Below are 21,907 nucleotides of genomic sequence, written 5' to 3'. Positions count from 1 at the left end.
AAACAGTTATTGATTACTGATTTGAAATCAAGAGGGATCAGTGTTTTTATGCTATGCTGCAGATATGCGCAACACCTTTTCAGGATTGTTGATGTATGAATACTTTGCTTCCTCAAGGAAAAGATTGAATTTAACAAGTACATGAAGACTTATCGTAAGAAACGGTAAATTAATAAGGGATATAGAGATGTATCAGTTTGGAGTATGAAACATTTTGTGCATGATCTAAATGTTGAAAATAATCATTTTTGATGAAGCAATGATTTTGTTTCTTTCAAAATTGGACTTTTTTAACCTATTTAAATCTGAAGTGCTTTCCAAATTTGACTGTATTACTTTTTATCTATTACTGAATTCCACTAATTTATTCCCTTTATCAGCCATAGAGTCCTCAAAATATACAGCACGGAAAAAGACCCTTCAGTCCAATGTGTCCATGCCAACCAGATACCCCAACCCATTTTAGTCCCACCTGCCAGCACCCAGCCCATATCCCTCCAAATCTCTCCGGTTCATATACCCATCATGTTGCCTTTTAAATGTTGCAATTGTACTAGCCTCCGCCACTTTCTCTGGCTGCTCATTCCATAAACGGTACCACCCTATGCGTGAAAACGTTGCCTCTTAGGTCTCTTTTGTATTTTTCCCCTCTCACCCTAAACCAATGCCCTTGAATTCTGGACTCCCCATTCCAGGAAAAAGACTTTGTCTATTTATCCTAACCATGCCCCTCATGATTTTAAAAACCTCTATAAGGTCACCCCTCAGCCTCTGACGCTCCAGGGAAAACCCCCCTAGCGTACTCAACCTCTCCCTCGAGCTCCAATCCTCCAACCTGGCGACATCCTTGTAAATCTTTTCTGAACCCTTTCAAGTTTCACAGCATCTTTCCGATAGGAAGGAGACCAAAATTGCATGCAATATTCCAAAAGTGGCCTAACCAATGTCCTGTACAGCCATAACATGACCTCGTAACTCCTGTACTCAATACTCTGACCAATAAAGCAAAGCATACCAAATGCCTATGCTCCAAGGTCTCTTTGTTCAGCAACACTCCCTCAGATCTTACTATTAAGTGTATAAGTCCTGGTAAGATTTGCTTTCCCAAAATGCAGCACTTCGCATTTATCTACATTGAAATCCATCTGCCACTTCTAAGCCCACTGGCCCATCTGATCAAGATCCAGTTGTAATCTGAAGTAACCTCCTTCGCTGTCCACTACGCCTCCAATTTTGGTGTCATCTGCAAACTTACTAACTGTACCTCTTACCCTCACATCCAAATCATTTATATAAATGATGAAAAGTACTGGACCCAGCACCGATCCTTGTGGCACTCCACTGGTCACAGGCCTCCAGTCTGAAAGACAACCCTCCATCACCACGTCTGTCTTCTACATTTGAGCCAGTTCTGCATCCAAATGGCTAGTTCTCCCTGTATTCCATGTGATCTAACCTTGCTAACCAGTCTCCCATGGGGAACCTTGTTGATCACCATATTGAGGTCCATATAGTTCACAATTACTGCTCTGCCCTCATCACTCCTTTTTGTCACTTCTTCAAAAAGCTCAATCAAGTTTGTGAGACATGATTTCCCATGCACAAATCCATGTTAACTATCCATAATTAGTCCTTGACTTTCCAAATACATGTACATACTGTCCCTCAGGAATCCCTTCAACAACTTGCCCACCACCAGCATCAGACTCACTAGTCTACAGTTCCCTGGCTTGTCCTTAAATAGTGGCACCACTTTAGTCAACCTCCAGTCTTCCGCCACCTCAACTGTGACTATCGATGATACAGATATCTCCGTAAGAGGCCCAGCAATCACTTCCCTAGCTTCCCACAAAGTACGAGAGTACACCTGATCAGGTCCTGGGGATTTATTCACTTTTATGCGTTTCAAGACATCTAGTACTTCCTCCTCTATAAGATGGACATTTTTCAAGATGTCACCATCTATTTCCCTACATTCTTTATCTTTCATGTCCTTTTCCACAGTAAATACTGATGCAAAGTACTCGTTTAGTATCTCCCCCATCTCCGGTGGCTTCACACAAAGGCCGCCTTGCTAATCTTTGAGGGGTCCTATTCTCTCCCTAATTATCCTTTTGTCCTTAATGTATTTGTAAAAACCCTTTGGATTCTCCTTAATTCTATTTGCCAAAGCTATCTCATATCCCCTTTTTGTTCTCTTGATTTGCCTCTTAAGTATACTCCTACTGCCTTTATACTCTTCTCAGGATTCACTCGATCTATCCTGTCTATACTTGAAATATGCTTCCTTCTTTTTCTGAACCAAATCCTCAATTTCTTTAATCATCCAGCCTTTCCTTTCACCTTAACAGGAATATTCTTTCTCTGGATTCTCATTCTCATTTCTGAAGGCGTCCCATTTTCCAGCCGTCCCTTTACCTGCAAACATCTGCCCCCAATCAGCTTTTGAAAGTTCTTGCCTAATACCGTCAAAATTGGCCTTTCTCCAATTTAGAACTTCAACTTTTAGATCTGGTCTATCCTTTTCCATCACTATTTTAAAACTAATAGAATTATGGTCGCAGTCCTGAAATAATTCAGTGTAAATTTGTGTTCAATACTTTTATCTGATTCCTTATAACTTCAGTCCAGTTGCAGTTGGCACTTACACCACTTGAAATTATCTGTTTGGAATGAGCTTTTGGGAAAAAAAGATGTAAATTCATGCCGGTCAGATATTCTGATTGTACATATTTTCAGGATTATTAATGTTAACAATTATATACATTTGAAAAATAACAGTGAAATAATTATTTCAAAAACAAAGATGGAAATCAATCTTTTTAACTCTTACAGACGTTTCATTTTAACTTCAGTGATAGGGAAGCTTCTAGAAACAATTATTCAGAATAGAATCTTGTGAAAAAAGATGATTTAACCATGAAGAGCCAGCATAGCTTTCTAGAGGGAAAAATAGTGTTTAACTAATTTGCTGATGTCTTTTTGAAAAGCTTACAGAAAGGGTGGATGAGGATAATGCTGTTGATTATGATGTACAAGGACTTCCAGAAACTGCTCAATATAATGATATGTTGTTGGGAGTAGGCAAAGGAGACAATGAAGTTCAATGCAGAAAGCACACCAAATAGTCCATGTCCCTCTATTCTCTGCCTACTCATGTGTCTTTCTAAATGCCTGTTAAATGTTGCTGTCATCTCTGCTTCCCTTGCAGCATGTTCTGGGCACCTACACCATCTGCGTAAAGCAAAACTTGCTTTGTACATCTCCTTTAAACACTCCCCTCTCACCTGAAACCAATGCCCCCTAGTATTTGACATTTCCATGCAGAGTAAATGACTTTACTCTGAGTAAATTGCCCATCTTATCCATTCCTCTCTCAATTTCATATACTTGTATCAGGTCCGCCTTCAGCCTCCGACACGCTGGGGAAAAACCAATCCAAGTTTGTCCAACCTCTCCATAGAGCTAATTCACTCCAATTAAGGCATCATCCTAGTAAATCCTCTTTTACACTCTCTCCAAAGCCTCCACATCATTCTCATTGTGAGCAGCTGTGGTCATCACATTAGTATAATCTGGCCTGACTAAATTTTTATATATTTGCAACATGCCAACTTTTATCCTTGGTACCCTTGGGGTAAGCATGCGTATGCCTTCTTTACCATCGTATTCATTTGTGTTGCCACTTCCATGGAGATATGATCTTGCACCCAAAGATCCCTTTGTGTTTCAGTGCTCCTAAGGGCCCTGCCATTTACAGCATACTTTACTGTTGCATTTGATATCTCAAAATGCATCACCTCAGAAGTTTGAGGTGGTATACTTCATTATGAAGATTATTGAAAGATGATTATAAATTAAGCATTATAATGCTAGAGCAAGTGCAGGAACAGAAGGACCTTGGTGTTTATGTGCACAGGTGATTTAAAAGTGATAATATAGTTCTTGAGAGCAGTTAATCAATGTGCAGTCTCCTGGGCTGTATTAATAGGTGTTTGGAACACTGTAGCAAAGAGTTATGCTAACACTTTGTTAGTCCTCAGCTTGTACACAGTTCTGGATGCCACACTTTACAAGGATGGCTTAAGAGATGAGAGGCTTCAGTTACAAGGGTAGTTTGAGAGGTTTGGGTTGTTTTTTTTTCGGAGAGAAGAAATGTAAGACAAAGTCTAATAATAAAATGAAGAAACCCAGATAGAGTAGGTAAGGAGAAATTGTTTCCATTTGTAAAAGGATCAGGAAGAAAAGAGAAGTTTAAAATGATGTGCAAAGAAGCCAATGTGATGAGAAACAACAATTTTTCTCTCAACAATTGATTCAGAACTGGAATTCATTGCCTGGAAGTTGGATGGAGGTAGGTTCAATTGAAGCATTCAAGTGGGCATTAGATGATTATTTAAATAGAAAATATATGAAAGAGTATCTGGAAAAGGAGAAGAATGGCATTTAGTAATGCTTTTATTTAGGGAGCTAAAACAGAATGATGGGCCAAATGGCTGCCTCCTGTGCTATAACATTTCTGTCATTATTCGGTTCTTGAATGCTGCTTTTTTTTAAAAAAAAAAGGCATGTTTCACAACAAATATTGTTTTATTTTTCTGAAAATTATATCATCATTCAGGACTCCTTATACCTAAATGCATCAACTCAAACTTCTGAGGTAATGTATTTTGAGAGATCAAATGCAACAGGAAAGTATATATTATTACCTACAAGTGGAACTGTGTGGGGGGAAAAAAATTATTATTTTGAGGCCATTTGCAGTCCCAGCTTTTATCGAATATACAACATACAATCTGTGAATAATCTTAATTTAACCTGACTACAAATCCAAACTAATAGCCCACCAAAAGAATTGTTCCAAATGTAAACTTTGTAAAGTTCCACTGCTTTTTCAGCGTGGTGGTTGTGATGAGAAAAAGACAAATTTTGTATGTAGAAGTATTTACAGCCAAAGTTAGCTATGAAATAACTAGTTAAAATTATTAATGTAATGTTTATATCATATTATTAGAATGCTTGGCGTACAGCATTTAATGATAGCAAATTGTTCATTGTGTCCTAATGAAGTTTGTTGAATTGAGAGATCGGTTTAAATCAAATGATGGGCAAGTCATTCCAGAAGTGAGTTTGTGATGTTGTTCTACGTTATTTAAATCGAAGGATTTCTGTTCTGAAGTATGGCTTCCTTGTTAAATCCAGATGTCTGATAAAAAATTTTTAAGGAGTTTCTTCCTCAGAGAGAGAAAAAAAATTAATTCCCAGCTGAAAGCGAATGATGCCTTTTGGCTTCATTCCAGCATTCCTGTTCAAGTAAAAAAAATTGAAATGCCAAAAGAGAGCAACGCGTGAAGCAACCCAGCGAAGGATAAGAACAAAGCAAAACTTAACTGTATTCGTACATCATCGAGAAGTGCTCTACCCCTTGGAGTGTACAAAGTCTCAAAATGAAAGATCATGTTTTGATGGCTGTCTCATTTTCATCTTATGATTCTGTTCAGATAGATTGAAAACCACTTTGTTGCGGCTGTGGTGTTTTGCAAGATTCCTTTGGGATTTTATTTGATGCCTTCATCTGTTTCTTTTTAAATGTGCTGAGCTGTTGATCCAGCTAAAGAAGAACAAATCTCAGCTTGAAGACCAACAATTCATCTAACAGCCCTATTTTCACTTTACCTGTCAACCTGCACTTTTGTAAAGCAAATCGCAATAATTGTAGCTTTGGACGCGGGACAAATCAGTTCTGAAGGCAACGTGTTTGAACATAGAAAGAAGCTTGCTCGGAAAAGTAAATATAGTACAGGATCCATCAGTTCTTGAACTCTTTGAATTTGGTAACAATGTCAGCACTGTATTCTAGGAATAAGGATCTAATGAGGAACAAGAAACCGCAGCAAGAAACACCACCTTGTTCACCTTCACCTTCACCTTCACCCACAAGCAAGACATTCAGAGTAAGAAAATCACTGACTTTAATTTTAGTGCTCTAGTGTGGGATTATAAGAGGCCTAACAACAGTGCAGCAAATAATGTGGTCTGCGGATGGTAGGTTTTTAAACATCCTGATACATGGAATGCACATAGAAGCTTGAAAAGTCAGTATCCTATTTACTGAGAGTTAAACCAAACAGTCTTGTGTTCTTGAGTGTTTCAGAAAAAAAAGTAATTTAAGATCTTATTTTGAAGTTAAATGTACATCCAAAAAAGAAATTTGACTGACACCCCCTCCTCAATTAACTCTTATTACAATTCTTAATTGGACTGAATGATTTAGAAGCATGCAAGTAGTAGCAAATATGCTAGTCAAATGTATTTTTTTGTCTGCTGCGCAATGTTTTTTGAAGTGTGACTTGTATTGCTGTTTAATGGTGCAATGAAACGTTGGACTTATGTTTCCTTCTCTATTATTAGCATTAGTATATATGTATGCCCTAGGCTCTTAATCAGTATGTTAAATGTATAACAGGCTGAAAAAGCCAAAGGAAAGTAATGGTGTTTTGTTTTTGTTTAATAGCAATTGTAACTAGCTCCAGTTAATTCCAAATCTGATTGTGTGGTCTCTTTAAGTATATACAGGAACAGTTTGTGGGAGGTTACTGTGGAAGTCTTATGTAATTAGCAACAGCTGTCGTGGAACAGATATACTGCTGTTTCATGTGCAGTGGAAAAGCAGAGTTTGGGGCCCAGGCAAAACCTGCCAGAGGAGCCCAGCCTGGAATACACTAAAAGTCTGAAAGAAATGTTGAATGAAATGGAAGGAAACCTATTGCAGCAACGGTACATTAATTTTATCAAGGATGATTTAAGAAAATTTTTCATCTTCATGAAAACTGCTCTTTTTCAATCAAGGCATTTTGATGCATTTCATGTAATTCCATGTTACCTTCAGTTATTGTATAATTTCATTCTTTATAGATTTGGATGATGACGTTGTTGGAGTTCAAAGTATCTTTGATATTCAAAGGATACTGCATGTCCTAAAAATGCCAATGAAAGGCCAATTTTAAAGCATTCATATGATGAAGAATTCCATATGAGACACCACTAGAATGTGGTGTCGATCATTAGCTGAAATAAAATTGGAGATTTTGTGGCCACCGACCACCTTGAGGTGCACAAATTGACTGGCAGTTCTTCGTGTCTGAAAATGAACTGTAGATGTTTGGAGGGTTGCTTATTCAAGATAATCATTATAACCAGGCGCAATGCGTTTTCATCCAAACAGTAATCATGAGCACGAGTAGATAACTCGAATATAAAAAAATCAAATCTGATGTTTATGTCTCTTGCATACGACCTTCCACTTCTTTCCACTTAATTGACTATCTCTTCTTTTCTTTCCCTCCATTTACTCCCTTACAATGGTTTGCAGACCAAACAGTAGAATTACTACTTTTTAAATTGTTTTAAATGAAGAGTTATTTGGATTAATTAAATTCTTTTATACTCAATTTTTAAATGTTTTATGAATTTAATGTAGAATTATTAATATTGGTGCATCTCATCGATCTACTAGTAAGTTTGGTAAATATAATAATGAGCATACAGCACTGTTAGATTCTACAGTTAAATCAGAAGTAAAACAATTTACAACATGCGAACATGACTATAATGTTTAGTTTTCACTTAAGTTAGTGACCAGCTTTGACTTCGACTTCTCTTCAGGTTTAATTGTTATATGCGGCAATCATAAGTGAGGCAGTAATTTGATCAAGGATGATGAAGAAAACATTTCACCTTAAAGAAAACTACACTTTATCAAGACATTTTGATGCATTTCATCCAATTGATAATTTTTTTATGTGATTGAAGAATGCAGTTTTTAAAAAAAATAAGTACCATAAAGGAGACTTAATATTAAAACTTCTGAGTAGACAATGGTCTGTCTGTTAGACATATTCATGTGCTGGGCAGTAATGAAAAGTAGAGGAGAATAACCAAATTGTCACTAGCTGAATCAAGCTTGTCAAAGCAGATTTTTGAGATGGAAAGTATTCAGTGAAACTTGGGAATTTCCTAACACGTAAATTTTAAAATTATTACTAGTGTTGTATTTTCTTAATTGACCATTAAAATTGGACGGGTCCATTATAAAAATGGAGAGTGTGGATAAATTATTACCAGTGCCCAGCTTATTTGGTCCTCACCAACTTGTAGTGGAAGAAATTATTCGAAAATACATCCACTTAAAAAAGAACCTTATCATATCCTCAGGTCATCTCTAAATACGTCACAACCAGGAAATAAAAGTATAATCAATATTGTCCAGGTTAACAGTGAAACTAATTTGCACACAGATCTCAAAAGGATATATATTTGTTGTTTGGTTAGCAAGGAAGCAGCTTTGTGCAAGGCATGAAGAGGCATCCCAGCTTCGTATTGTATCTTGCAGTTGGAACTTTGATGTCCAGTTCAACAATCTGTCGGTTTTACATGTCAAATGAAAGACAGGACTTTTCGGTACTTCAGGAGATTTTCAGCATTAGACTTAAATGTCAGCTGAGATTATGGACTCAAGTTCAAGAATGGAGCTTCAAGTTGTTTTGTAGGTGCAGCAGGTAATTAAGAAGGCAAGTGGATTATTGTCCTTTGCTAGACAGTTGAAGTTTAAAAATGGGAAGGTTATGCTGCAGCTGTATAGGGTGTTTGTGAGGCCTAACCTAGAGTACTGTGTAAGATTTGGTCTCCTTACTTGAGAAAAGATGCACTGGTACTAGAGGGAGTGCAGAGGAGGTTCACTAGATTGATTCCAGTTTGTGATTATTAACTTTGTCCACCCCAGTCCAACACTGTCACCTCCACATCATGGGTTCCAGAGTTGAGAGGGTTTGCTTATGAGGAGAAATTGAGTGGACTGGAACTTTACTCATTGGAATTTAGAAGAATGAGGGAGGAACTTGTAGAAACATATAAAAGTTATGAAGGGAATAGATAAGATTGAAGTAGGGAGGTTGTTTCCACTGGCAGGTGAAACTAGAAATCGGGGGCATAGTCTCAAAATAAGGGGGAGGAGATTTACAATTGAGTTGAGGAATGCCTTCACCCAAAAAGTTGTAAATCTATGCAATTCCTTGCCCGGTGAAGCAGTTGAGGCTACCTCATTGAATGTTTTTAAGGCAGAGCTACATTTTTGAACAGTAAAGGAATTTGATGGTTCTGTGAGTGGGTGGAGCTGAGTACATAAAAAGATGAGCCATTGATCTTACTGAATGGCAGAGTAGGCTCGAAGGGCCAAATAGCTGCCTCCTGCTCCTTTTTCTTATGTTCTTAATTCACATGGACAAAGAAAAGAGCAAAAGTAGGTGCTCAGCCCTTTGAATCTACTTTATTTATTAGCATCATGATTATTATACTTTTCTGCCTACCCTGATAATGTTTCACCACCTTGCTTATCAAAAATCTGATAACCTCAAACTTAAAATTATTCAAAGATTTTTCTTCCTTTGAGGGAGAAAACTCCTAAGTCATGACCTGTCTAAGAAAATGATTCCCTCCCCCCTCCCCCCACCAATTGCCTTAAGTGGGTGACCCTTTTCTTTCTGAAGTAACCCCCTATTTCTGATTTTCCTTCTAAGATGAAATTGCTTTTCCATATGCATCCTGTCAAGACCCCTCAGGATCTTTCTATGTTTCACACAAGCATCTCTTACACTTCTAGGTTCAACTTTTCCTTGTAAGAAAACCTATCCAATCTAGATATAGGTCTGGTAACCTTCTCTAAACTGCTCCCAGTGCAGGAGTATTGCTTTCTAATTTGCAACTTTGGAAAGAATTAACAAAAGCGATCAATGTAAGCTAAAATGCATTGTTCCCAAAAATAGCCTTCCATATTTATTTTCAAGGCTGCCAGTGTTTATTGCAATTATTTTGCAAAACACATATTCTAAAATGCAAACCTTTGTTTTTCCAATATTTTCATCTGAAATATGGAACACTTTGATATGTTTTATGAAAGTTTGGTCTGCTGTTCTGGGTGCTTGTCAACCAGAACTATCAATACTTCAGAATCTAAAATATATTTTATATATTGTTGTGCAGTGATATTCGGCAAAGCCGATTGGTTTGAGTACCACTGAATTATCAGCAATGTGTTCATAAGAAAAAGTGGATGGTTGAGTATGTGTGGTAATAAAGCAACATCGCAAGTTCCAGGTTCCAACATGTTCTGAAAACAGCATGACTGAGAGTTGATGCAGTGCCTTGTATTTTTTTGATTTGCTGATTGGAATATTTAGGAAAATTGTGGCTTTGCAACTTATTAGAGATGAAGCAATGACCTTGTATTAACAAATGCCACATTTTTGTCATATAGGGAAAGAGCAATACATTTTTAATTTTTATTTGACTCAGAAGATGACAATTTGAACTGGACCATGAAATTTGAATTAGATTTTGATTTACATTTCTATTTGGGACGCTCTTGCAAATCAATGCTTAATGCAGAAAAATGCAGTGCAGGTGAACTTTCCTTATGTTGAGTTGAAAGTCAGTTTTATTGGAACCTAGATTTTCTTTTATCTGTACAGTTTCTTTGCATGGGTCCCAGTCTTAGAGGGGAAAAAACTCAATTGTACAAATGAACTGTCATTTAACATTAAATACTTTGACTTGCTATTATGCTGTGAGGTCCAAATAGCATCAAAACAGTAAGCTGCTTATACTGGTATCTCCACTGTTGTGGGTTGTAAGTACATGTAATCAGTGTTATTCCATAAGTTAGTGTGCTCTTTCAAAGCAAAAACATAAAGTGTGAGAAAAATTCAGCAGGTCTGGCAGCATTGTGGAGAGAGAAAAGGAATTAATGTATTGAATCCAGTGTGGCTTCTCTTCGTTCTGAAGATCTGCTGAGTTCTCCACTTTTTGTTTTTGTTTCAAATTTCCAGTATCTGCAGTATTATATTTGTATTAGCATTCTGTATCCAATCGATTGTGCAGCCATATCTGCTGAAGATCTGAGGTAGGTGATTTGGTCTGAAACATGTTCTTTTGTTTAGAAGCTTTGATCTTATTGTTTTTAAAAATATTCTGAAGCCAGGCATGTAGGTATCAGTGATGTAGTTAGATTTGCGAATGTTAGTTACTTACCTTCCATTTATTGTACTGAAAGTTCAGTAAAATAATTATTTTTAAAAAGAAAGCCACTTTGATGCAATGAGATAGAAATTTAACATTAAATAAAATACCAGATTTTAATTAGAGAGATAAATACAATATGTATACTTCTGGTTTTATGAATATCTAGTTCATGGTTGATGTGTTTTAATATATTAATTTTTAGTTTTAGTAATTAAATTTTTAGTTGTAGAAAATTAGAGCAATGCGCATGAAATATGCCTGGCATCTATTCCATTTGGATCCATTTTGCTTTATAATGTTTAAAAAGATAAGAGCAAATCTTAGCAGGACTTATACACTTAATGATAAGGTCCTCAGGAATGTTGCTGAACAAAGAGACATTGGAGTGCAAGTTCATAGTTCCTTGAAAGTGGAGTTGCAGGTAGATAGGGTAGTGAAGAAGGTGTTTGGCACGCTTGCCTTTATTGGTCAAGAGTATTGAGTACAGGAGTTGGGAGGTCATGTTGCAGCTGTACAGGACATTGATTAGGCCACTGTTAGAATATTGCATGCAATTCCGGTCTCCTTCCTATCGGAAAGATGTTGTGAAACTTGAAAGGGTTCAGAAAAGATTTACAAGAATGTTGCCAGGGTTGGAGGATTTGAGCTACAGGGAGAGGCTGAACAGGCTGGGGCTGTTTTCCCTGGAGCGTCAGAGGCTGAGGGATGACCTTACAGAGGTTTATAAAATTATGAGGGACATGGATAGGATAAGTAGACAATGATCATTAAACAGCAAGTGGGATAACTTAGCTAAAGAACTGGAGATATTTAATTTGCAATACTTGCAGTTTAGAGCAATGATGAGAGAGGTTTTCATTTTTGCATTCGAGTCACATTGGTATAAAAATATTCACTGAAGGCTGTAAAAGCCAGTTATTTCATTGCATCAACGAAAAAATTGCAAATGAGGGCTCATTAATCACAGAACCTGTTTGAGGGTGACCCAGAGCAGGCTACTTAACTATGCAGACGATTGGGACTTTGTGTTTCAATTTATCTGGGTGTTTACTGAGAGTGTTAGTTGCACTTTGGATCTGTATTGTTTGTACGTCAGATAGAAGATAGCCAAAGTAACTAACAACAAAAAACAAAGTAATTGACAGATATGCTGCACAGTGAGCAGAGTTTGAAAAAAGAATTCAGTAAAAAAAAACTCCTGGTGTAGTCTTATTTGTTAAAATCAGCTGTTATAATTCCTTTTAAGTAGATTGTAAGAGTATTATATTTTAGTATTAGATTAGATTAGATTAGATTAGATTAGATTAGATTACAGTGTGGAAACAGGCCCTTCGGCCCAACAAGTCCACACCGACCCGCCGAAGCGAAACCCACCCATACCCCTACATTTACCCCTTACCTAACACTACGGGCAATTTAGTATGGCCAATTCACCTAACCTGCACATCTTTGGACTGTGGGAGGAAACCGGAGCACCCGGAGGAAACCCACGCAGACACGGGGAGAACGTGCAAACTCCACACAGTCAGTCGCCTGAGTCGGGAATTATTGAACCCGGGTCTCTGGCGCTGCGAGGCAGCAGTGCTAACCACTGTGCCACCGTGCCGCCCACTATTATAGTATTATAGTGAAACAAATGTTGATTCTTGTTTTTCACATTAGAAGTTGAAATAAACAAACAGCAATTGATATGGTTATGTATTTGAAATGCTCCAAAAATGTTGGTAAATGTGTAACTGATTTTTGGTTCATTTTTAAAAAAATTACGAATGACCTCTCTGCCTGGTACATAACTGGTTTTAGTCAACTGTAGAAATTTGTTTACACTTAGTACTGTAGTTCTAAATAGAATTTTCCTCTATTTTACAAATAACCTTTTTTTTCCCCAAAAGGTTATTTTTCCACACTGTTATTTTATTCTTTATCAGGATAGGAACTTCAGGTGTTATTCTTACTTTGCACAAATGTCTTTCTCTTCCTACTGTCTCAGATGGATTCTGGGAAACTTCATTAGCTCACAAGAAACAAAGGAATGTGAGGATTTGTTGATGAGGTCAGATGGAATGGGTGGAGATTTGTGTGAGACATAAACACTGCATGAATGTTCTTGGTTGAATGACCTGTTTTTGTGCTGTGTAAGTGTTTTGCTCATTGCTTTTCAAAATATCATTACTTCCCATGATCTTGGCACACTAAAGAAAGAAAAAAGCGGAAAAATTAGCAACATTTATCCTGAGAATGCTAATTGATTTATTTTTAAACAGTATGTTAGAACTATTCGGTATGCTGCTCATTACAGTAAACTCTTAGATTTTAGGATTTTTATATTGAAGCTCTTTTACTCTCTATTCTTGTTACTATTAATCCAACCACCTCGCCACACCACACTCAACCACCAACACCACTCCCCCTCCTGTCTTTGACTTTCACCTTCTTTCTTGGATGTAACAAGTATTCAGACTCGGGTGGTGGAGGCAAGGGGGGGAGTAGAAGTTACTGAAAAAACACAGCTCTGGCAGCATCTGTGGTGAGAAAGCAGGGAGCAGTGATCCTTCTTCAGAACTGCTAATTGCTTGGAAATGTTTGGTATATTTGCTAAAGAAAAGCTGGGGGTGGGAGGAGGAGTAAACGATGCATGGGAATGGAGCCCAGAGAGAGAGAGAAAAAAACAATTGGGCAGAATAAAGGAATGGGTGAAGGTCAGTCTGGGAGAATGAATAGCTGCTAATAGGAACCATTAATAGCTGACAATGAGTTGTTCGTGGGAGTAACCCATGTGATGACAAGGCCTGGTGTGTGGAGTTAAGGACATGGGAGAAGGTGCATAGGCTTTAAAATTATTGAACACTGTATGAGTCCAGAAGAGTCCCAGGACTCTTTCAGCTTGCACTAAACTTCGCTGGAGCACTGCAGCAAGCCTGAGAGAGATATTGGCCAAGGAACATGATGGTGTGTCGCAGTGGCAGGCAACCAGAAGTTCAGGGTCATTTTTGCAGACAAAATGTGGGTATTCTACAAGTGATCACCCAGTCAGCAATTCGTCTCACCAATGTAGAGACCACAAATATTCAGACTGACCTCGCACATCCATTAAGTTTATAGTTTGTTCCTTCATGTAATCGACAAAGCCAAAGCTTTCTGATACGTTGTGACCTTGTACTATTTTGAGTTGCATTTGTGAATGCGTTCATACTTTTATAGTGTAATTTTCTTCTTTGTGCATTGTTTAGAAGTAAATTTCAAGAAATTGAATGTGTTTTTAGGCAAAAACGTATATGCCTAATATATGATATTTGTTATTTGCTCACTTTTTAAGAACATCTGTTTAAACAACACTGATGACAGACCAATATTTGGGGCATAGAAAGCTATTATTTTGAGCCTTAACTACAAATGAACAATTCAGTTCACAGTACTAGTATGCCCTTTGTGAAGAAGTCTTGGAGGTTTACTGATACAAATCCTTTAAATCCTGTTTATTGGCTAGTATCTATATTTACTAATGTGAATAAACTTTTGTTTGAAACAGCAAATAGGTTTAAGGAATAATGTTGATTAGTATAACTTTCTGCAAAAGTTTGTAGACTGTCCAAAGTTTGTGACAAGATTTGTAGATCGGTTGCTCGTTGTTGTGGTTCTGTTCGCCGAGCTGGGAATTTGTGTTGCAGACGTTTCGTCCCTGTCGAGGTGACATCCTCAGTGCTTGGGAGCCTCCTGTGAAGCGCTTCGGTGATGTTTCCTCCAGCATTTATAGTGGTTTGAATCTGCCGCTTCCAGTTGTCAGTTCCAGCTGTCCGCTGCAGTGGTCGGTATATTGGGTCCAGGTCGATGTGCTTATTGATTGAATCTGTGAATGAGTGCCATGCCTCTAGGAATTCCCTGGCTGTTCTCTGTTTGGCCTGTCCTATAATAGAAGTGTTGTCCCTGTCGAATTCATGTTGCTTGTCATCTGCGTGTGTGGCTACTAAGGATAGCTGATTGTGTCGTTTCGTGGCTAGTTGGTGTTCATGGATGCGGATTGTTAGCTGTCTTCCCGTTTGTCCTATGTAGTGTTTTGTGCAGTCCTTGCATGGAATTTTGTACACTACATTGGTTTTGCAAATGAGCCAAACAGAGAACAGCCAGGGAATTCCTAGAGGCATGGCACTCATCCACAGATTCAATCAATAAGCACATCGACCTGGACCCAATATACCGACCACTGCAACGGACAGCTGGAACTGACAACCGGAAGCGGCAGATTCAAACCACTATAAATGCCGGAGGAAACATCACCGAAGTGCTTCACAGGAGGCTCCCAAGCACTGAGGATGTCATCTCGACAGGGGACGAAACGTCTGCAACACAAAATTTGTAGACTGTCATTAGCATTTTCTATTGCAAATAACTGATGTGAAACGTGATGTGGAGTCATCAGTTTTGGACAAGATCAAAAATCATTCCCAATGAGTTGTATGACTCTTTGGTCTTTTCCTCCTTAATTCTGTGTCTGAGGTCTTCTTCTCACACTAACACCTGGTGATTGTGCAGCACTTCGAAAGCTAGTGTTTTCAGATAAACCAGTTAGGTATAATCTGGTGTCATGTGATATGAAGCTTGTTACAGAAATACCTTGTTCAAATTTGTTTTGAAATGAACTGTATAAAGCTAATTGAACAGAGTTACCAGTCTACCAAATTAACTAAAGCCTGAATTACAGAAAACTGACCTTGTATAGTTAAGACTATTTCATATACTGAGTCAGAGTGTAGGAGTGAAGATTAGAATGTGCCAATGGTGAAAATTATCAGAATGAGTAATCTACTTTGTAATTTGAATTCAAACTGTTGTTAAAGTGAAATGTCTTTCTGTATAATTTCTATTATTCAGAATTTTTCTGAATCGTTGTAGCTCCTTTTGCAACATGAGTTGTATTTTTATGGTAGAAATGTAAGTCTTAATTAGTGTCCTGATTTTTAAAAAAGAATTACTGCATATGTCAAAACTCTAAAAGAAGCAAAACATGGAAATATTCGCAGATCAAGCAGCACCTGTGGAAAGAAACAGTGTTAACCTCCATTGTGAATTAAATTCCGTCAGAATAGCTGATGGTGGAAACATTTCCACCTTCTGACCATTTCCTGAAGTTGCTAGCTGTTCGTATATATATCAGCATAATATCTTTACATTCAGTAATTCTAAAGCCAGATGTAGTATTTTCCTCAGATTGTATCATACTGCTAGACCTTTAGATGCTTTGTGGTAAATACTAACTTTGCACTAGATTAAAAAGTAGAAAATTCAAAACTAAAATGTAGCAACTTAAAATACCTTCAATGACTTCAGACGTCTTGTGTATAATTTAACTTGTTATTGACATGGTATTTTAGTGGAAGATCCCATAATAGTGTAAAAGCATTGCAACAGTGCATGCATGATCTTGTAAGTCATTATCCTTTGCTTGCCAATAATAACTACAATGCGTTTTAGTTCCTGACTGGTTATATAGAGGTGAAAGTGCTTTCTATGAAAACAGTATTGACTGGAGAATCAGTTTCCTGTGCTAAATTTTGTCTTCAATGCAGTTCATGTGAGAACTTTGACCGCAGTAAGCTTCATTATCGAGATTGCTAGTTTTTTTCTATCGAGTGCATATACCTGTACTTTCAGTGGCGCTTATATGGTTGTGATTGAGTGGGCAACTTGGCATTTTCTTCTGTATGCCAAGGGGGCTGATTTTACTGCACTTGCTAAAACTTTAACAGAACTAGTTTGTTTTCACATTGTCTGTGTGGCTTAGTTATTTCATAAGCTAATGAAAATAGTTTGAATTTTTGCATAAATATAAAACAACATAGTTTTACAGTGAAACATGATCAGAATTTGACAAGTACTTGACAGCAATATAAACAAAAAGCAAATGTTTTTGCTGCAAGTTGTCTCTCACTTCACATTGTTTCTATCTCCCAGCTGAGAGATTGTATTTTATTTTGAGTTGCTGCTGTGTTTAGTCCTGTGGCAAAAAGCAATAAGTAATGGTAACTTAACCAATTCCTTTCCTGTCTGGCATTACCATGCTGCTAGTCCAGTTGAAAGCCTGTAAAATTTGTTTCTGCCTGCAAGTCTATTCCCAAAGCATTTCCAGAAAGGCAAGCTTACTGACAACCTTCCAAACATTGATCTATCATGCACATCATTGAGGCAGTTGTTTTTTAACCAAAAGATACAGCAGGACAGGTCTCATTAAGCTGCATCAGTAGCAAGTAAATGGAAGGTGCTCTTTCTCCAGGGTAATGTTGCACATATTTTATAATGTTGCTTGTAAGCACAGACAGAAACTATTCTCTTGCATACAACGTGTAATTACAACCCAAAATTACTAGCCTGGATCCCTCAACATCCTAAAAGGCTTTTTTTTTTCTCTTTTTTTCAGCATGATCGAATCAGCAGGTAAGAACCTTGTCATGTTGTATTGCATACGAACTACATTTGTGTTCAATAAGTAAAATGGCTTATTTTGTATTATTATTCACTTTTTTTACATGTGCTGTATAAATAGTATTTTAGTTATCTGCTTTTTTTTATTGAATGATTTGTTAACAAATGATTTTTGGGATCTGTTTTTTAAACAATGCTATGTTGTTGAAAGAACTGTTGAATAATTGGTCACAGTATATTTATAGTTAATTTAAAATTATCCAATATGGTCTGTTGGTAAAATATTTGACAAGGTCCAAACCTTGGGTCTATAAATACTGACCAACCAGATATTTATATATTGCTTTCAGTGTGTCCATCTCAACATAGATTGAATGGAAACCATTGCAAATTGCATGGACATCTCAAGCATTTGGATGTGCCGTAAATTATTTGTAGGATCAGTGATTCAGCATTTTGTTTCCTTGTACAAGCCAATGTACGAATCTGATAAATATCTGATCTATCACAAGAAGGGTTCCTTCAATAATGAGTTTGTTCATTTTGTATGTACTAACTGGTTTAGTCATTCATAGTGTTCACAAAGTGTTGTCAAGTCGTCCTTTCATTTGCTAAAACTGCTCACTGTTCCAGAAGCATCCTAGAATATAAAGATAAATCCAGCTTCTTTTCTGTATTGCAAGCCATCTTCTCAAAGCCTTCTAGACTGCTTTCCTCATCCTCTGCTTCCACAAAAATTTTGAGGAACTCACAGATTTCTTTATCACCAAGATCAGGACCATTCTAGCCATGTATTTCTGCTAGCCTACTGTTCTAAATTTCCTCGCAACTCATTCCTTGTCCTGCCCTAAACACGTAACCTTTCAACTTTCTGCAGTTTCTTTTCCTATCTCCCCCATGTCCCCTCAAAGTTCATCTTGTCCATTAAACCCATCTCAAAAAAAATGTGTACTTCTATTGCAATTTTAATATAATAAAACATCCTGAAGTGTTTCAAGAGCATTAAGAAAACAAAATGTGACATTGAATCAAAAAGTGCAATGAGGTTACTTGACCAAAAACCAAGCAAAAAAAATGATTAAAGTCAGGATGCACAAGAAGTCAGAGTTAGAGTAGTGTATATATTTGGTGAGTTGTGTTATATTAATGGCATCAGCTCTTGACTCCCCTTCTATTCTGAAGCAGCACTGAATGAGCAGAAATTTCCCTCAACTAAATGTTGCACAGATTGAAGCCATTGTCTTCAGCCTTTTCTCAAAGCTTTCTTCGCTAGCCACCAACTCCATCCCTCTGATGCCTGACAGCTGCCTGAGATCAATTGGATATTTACCAGCATGGTGTCATGTTTGACCCTGACATGAGCCTGCACCCACACATTTTGATGCCATTACTGAGACTACCTATTCTGCTTCAGAACTGCTGCAAAAAGGTTGCTGAAACTTTTTGTCTTCCAAAACCAGTCTGTAACCTTTTCTCATACAGTATAAATCATTGTTCCATTTGAAATTCAGTGTTCTTCCATCCCAGACAGTATAAGATGAAAAGCTTCAACAGTTATACTTCAACAGCACTACCAAGCAACTAATTCCACTTCATAATGTTTTTTCTGTCTTTAACCATATGATGTTAGTTGTTCATGTCTTTTTTTATCATGAAACTTAAATATTCCAATGCATTCCTGCCAGATCTGCAGCATGCTACCTGAAAAGCTAGAGAACATCCACGGTTTATTGACCTACATAGATTTCTGATCAAGCCGTATCAGGATTTTAATGTTTTTATTCTGGATTTCAATCTTTTCTTTGCTGCTGCCCATCTCTTCATTTTTGTCATCTCCTAGACTCTCCTCTGTACAGCACGGAAACAGACCCTTTGGTCCAACTCATCCATTTGGCCCATATTCCTCTAAACCCATCCTATTCACCTACCCATCCAGATGCCTTTTAAATGTAGTGATTATACCAGCCTCCGTCACTTCCTCTGGCAGCTCATTTCATACACGCACCACCCTCTGCGCGAAACAGTTACTCCTTAGGTCCATTTTTAAATCTTGCCCCTCTCACCCTAAACCTATGCCCTCTAGTTTTGAACTCCCCAACCCTGGGGAAAATACCTTGGATGTTCACTCTATCCATGCCTGTCATGATTTTATAAACTTTTAAGGTCACCCTTTCGCCTCCAAAGCTCCAGGGAAAATAGCCCCAGCCTATTCAGCCTCTTCCCCCATAGCTGAAACCCTCCAACCATGTCAACATGCTTGTAAATCTTTTCTGAGCCATTTCAAGTTTCACAACATCTTTCCTATATCAGGGAGACCAGAATTGCATGCAGAATTCTAGAAGTGGTCTTATCAGTGTCCAATAAATGCAAGCATACCAAATGCAGCCTTCACTGTCCTATCTACCTGGGACTCCACTTTCAAGGAACAATGAACCTGCACTCCAAAGTCTCTTTGTTCAGCAACACTCCCCAGGACCTTACAATTAAATTATAAATCCTACCCTGATTTGCTTTTCCCTCTAACTCCAGCATTTTAAGCTTCCTCACTCCACCATTGGTGGCCATCACTTTGGCTTCCTAGGTTTTAACCTCACAAATTCGCTACTTAAGTTTCTCTGTATATGTTATATGATCAATAACTTGTTTTCTTCCTTCAAGTTGCTACTAAAAATCCATCTGTTGGCCCAAGGTTTTGGTGAGATCATGTTTAGTGTACAGTTTTGAGAGTAGACTGACAAGCAACCAGAAAGACAGAACCAAACAATGTACCAAACGTCAGTCTTCAGTGCACTCCTATATAATGATGAGACTTGGACTATGTATGCTTGGCAAGAGAGGAAACAGAGCGGATTTCATCTTTACTGCCTCATAGTCACACTGTGCATCTTGTGGTAGGACGAGATGAACAATTCCTCCTAGATTGTGTTTATTCTATCAGTTTACATAATTCTAAGCCATTTTAGACACCTGTACTGGTTTGGCCGCATTTATGGAGTAAATGATGGCCAAATGCCTAATGACCGGTGTATTGAACTGGCCACTCACATTTTCCTAAGAATCCATACCTCCAAAAGAGGGCCACCTGCAAATGAAAAATAAAACTAGCAGTACTGACACTGACAATTGGAAGACAGTTGTTAATGGCCATTACCTCTGGAGACTGGCTAGTGGTGAATTATTGCAAAAGGTGATCAGAAACAAATATCTCACTGAGCTAAGTAGAGGGCTTGGAGGAATCAGGCAAGCAAATCAGACACTTCCTTTGCCAATTACTTTTCTTGGCAATGTAACAGAAACTGCTAAGCCAAAATGACGTCAATGATACCCACAATGTGATGTTTAAGATTGATTTGACAACTCAGGTTAAAACTGTCAAGCTAAGAATCAAAAGGTCTTCTTATTTAAGGAAGGACATATGGAGAAAGCCCAGAGAAGCTTCTCCAGGTAATGCAGCAATTGAATTGAGGAAAAGTTGAGGAGGTTGGACCTATACTTGTTGAAGCTTTGAGGAACACGGGAGGTGATCTTTTCGATGCATACAAGATTCTGTGTTGGCTTGATAACATGAATGCTGAAAGGATATTTCCCTTTGTGGGAAGTCTATAACTCAGGTGTGAGGGAGCAGGTTTGAAGAGGTCTTTCATTTAAAGTAGATTAGGAATTTTTTTTCTCAGAGTGTTGTTAGTGTGGAATTTTCTTACAAAGCAGTGAAGGATGAGTCATTGAATGCATTCAAGACTGAATCACACCAATCTTTTTTTTTATCTGTGGGGGAATTGAGGATTATTGGAGGAGGCAGAGACAGGAAGGAAAGTGAAATTGAAATTGAAGGCAGGATTTGATCAGTCACAACTTATTTAATGGCAGAGCAGGATTGAGAGCTTGTGGCCTACTGATGATTTTTATTTGATCTGCACCACCTTCATTGGACTGGTGTTATATTTGTTCTAATATAGAGAAACATTTTGGAACATTTTGTAATATTAGAACTTTATTGACCATTTTTGAAATGTGTTAACTGTTTTGAAATGCTGCGACCATAGCATTACTTAATGTAGACATTTGATTTACCAGCTGCATTAATGAAAAATCGGTTAGTGGCTGCATATTGCGTGTTCAAATATGTAATGTTGTTTAATTATGGCTTTTATGTTTAGGTTGGATTCAGGATCATCAAATTCTTCATCAACTGACAGTTACAGTGACCGCTTATTAAGTCGAACCAGTTCGTACACGCGTAGGGAGCATCGACTGTCATCCCTTAGTAAAGTAGAACAGGAAGACAATGTAAAGGATTACAAGAAGGTCGGTGATTTTTTTGGGTAGGGGTGTGTGTTGATATCAGATTCATAATGATTTATAGACTCAGATATGTATATGATAATTTTTTTCATATAAAACTAAGTTGTTTGTC

The 21,907-nt window shown here is 37.6% G+C and overlaps 1 protein-coding gene across 6 annotated transcripts in view; it reads left to right on the top strand.

Annotated features, from left to right (window-relative positions):
• Positions 1 to 21,907, top strand: part of LOC122563241 (protein phosphatase 1 regulatory subunit 12B-like) — a 288,710-nt gene that overhangs the window by 246,594 nt on the left and 20,209 nt on the right. For 5 of the 6 annotated variants that reach the window (XM_087973634.1, XM_043716857.2, XM_087973633.1 and 2 more), the window contains 2 exons: positions 17,489 to 17,505; positions 21,651 to 21,798. In XM_087973634.1, coding sequence (XP_087829760.1) covers positions 17,489 to 17,505; positions 21,651 to 21,798 — 165 coding nt within the window. Of the gene's footprint in view, positions 1 to 5,376; positions 5,955 to 17,488; positions 17,506 to 21,650; positions 21,799 to 21,907 lie in introns of those variants that run through there. The other variant, XM_043716858.2, reaches the window with a different exon arrangement.

This window comes from Chiloscyllium plagiosum, unplaced genomic scaffold (genome assembly GCF_037043375.1).
Source record: "Chiloscyllium plagiosum isolate Xiang-an unplaced genomic scaffold, Cpla_swu_hap1 HiC_scaffold_26, whole genome shotgun sequence".
Taxonomy (NCBI): domain Eukaryota; kingdom Metazoa; phylum Chordata; class Chondrichthyes; order Orectolobiformes; family Hemiscylliidae; genus Chiloscyllium; species Chiloscyllium plagiosum.
The sequence above is the reverse complement of the archived record's forward strand: the minus strand, read 5'-3'. Positions and strand labels throughout refer to the sequence as shown.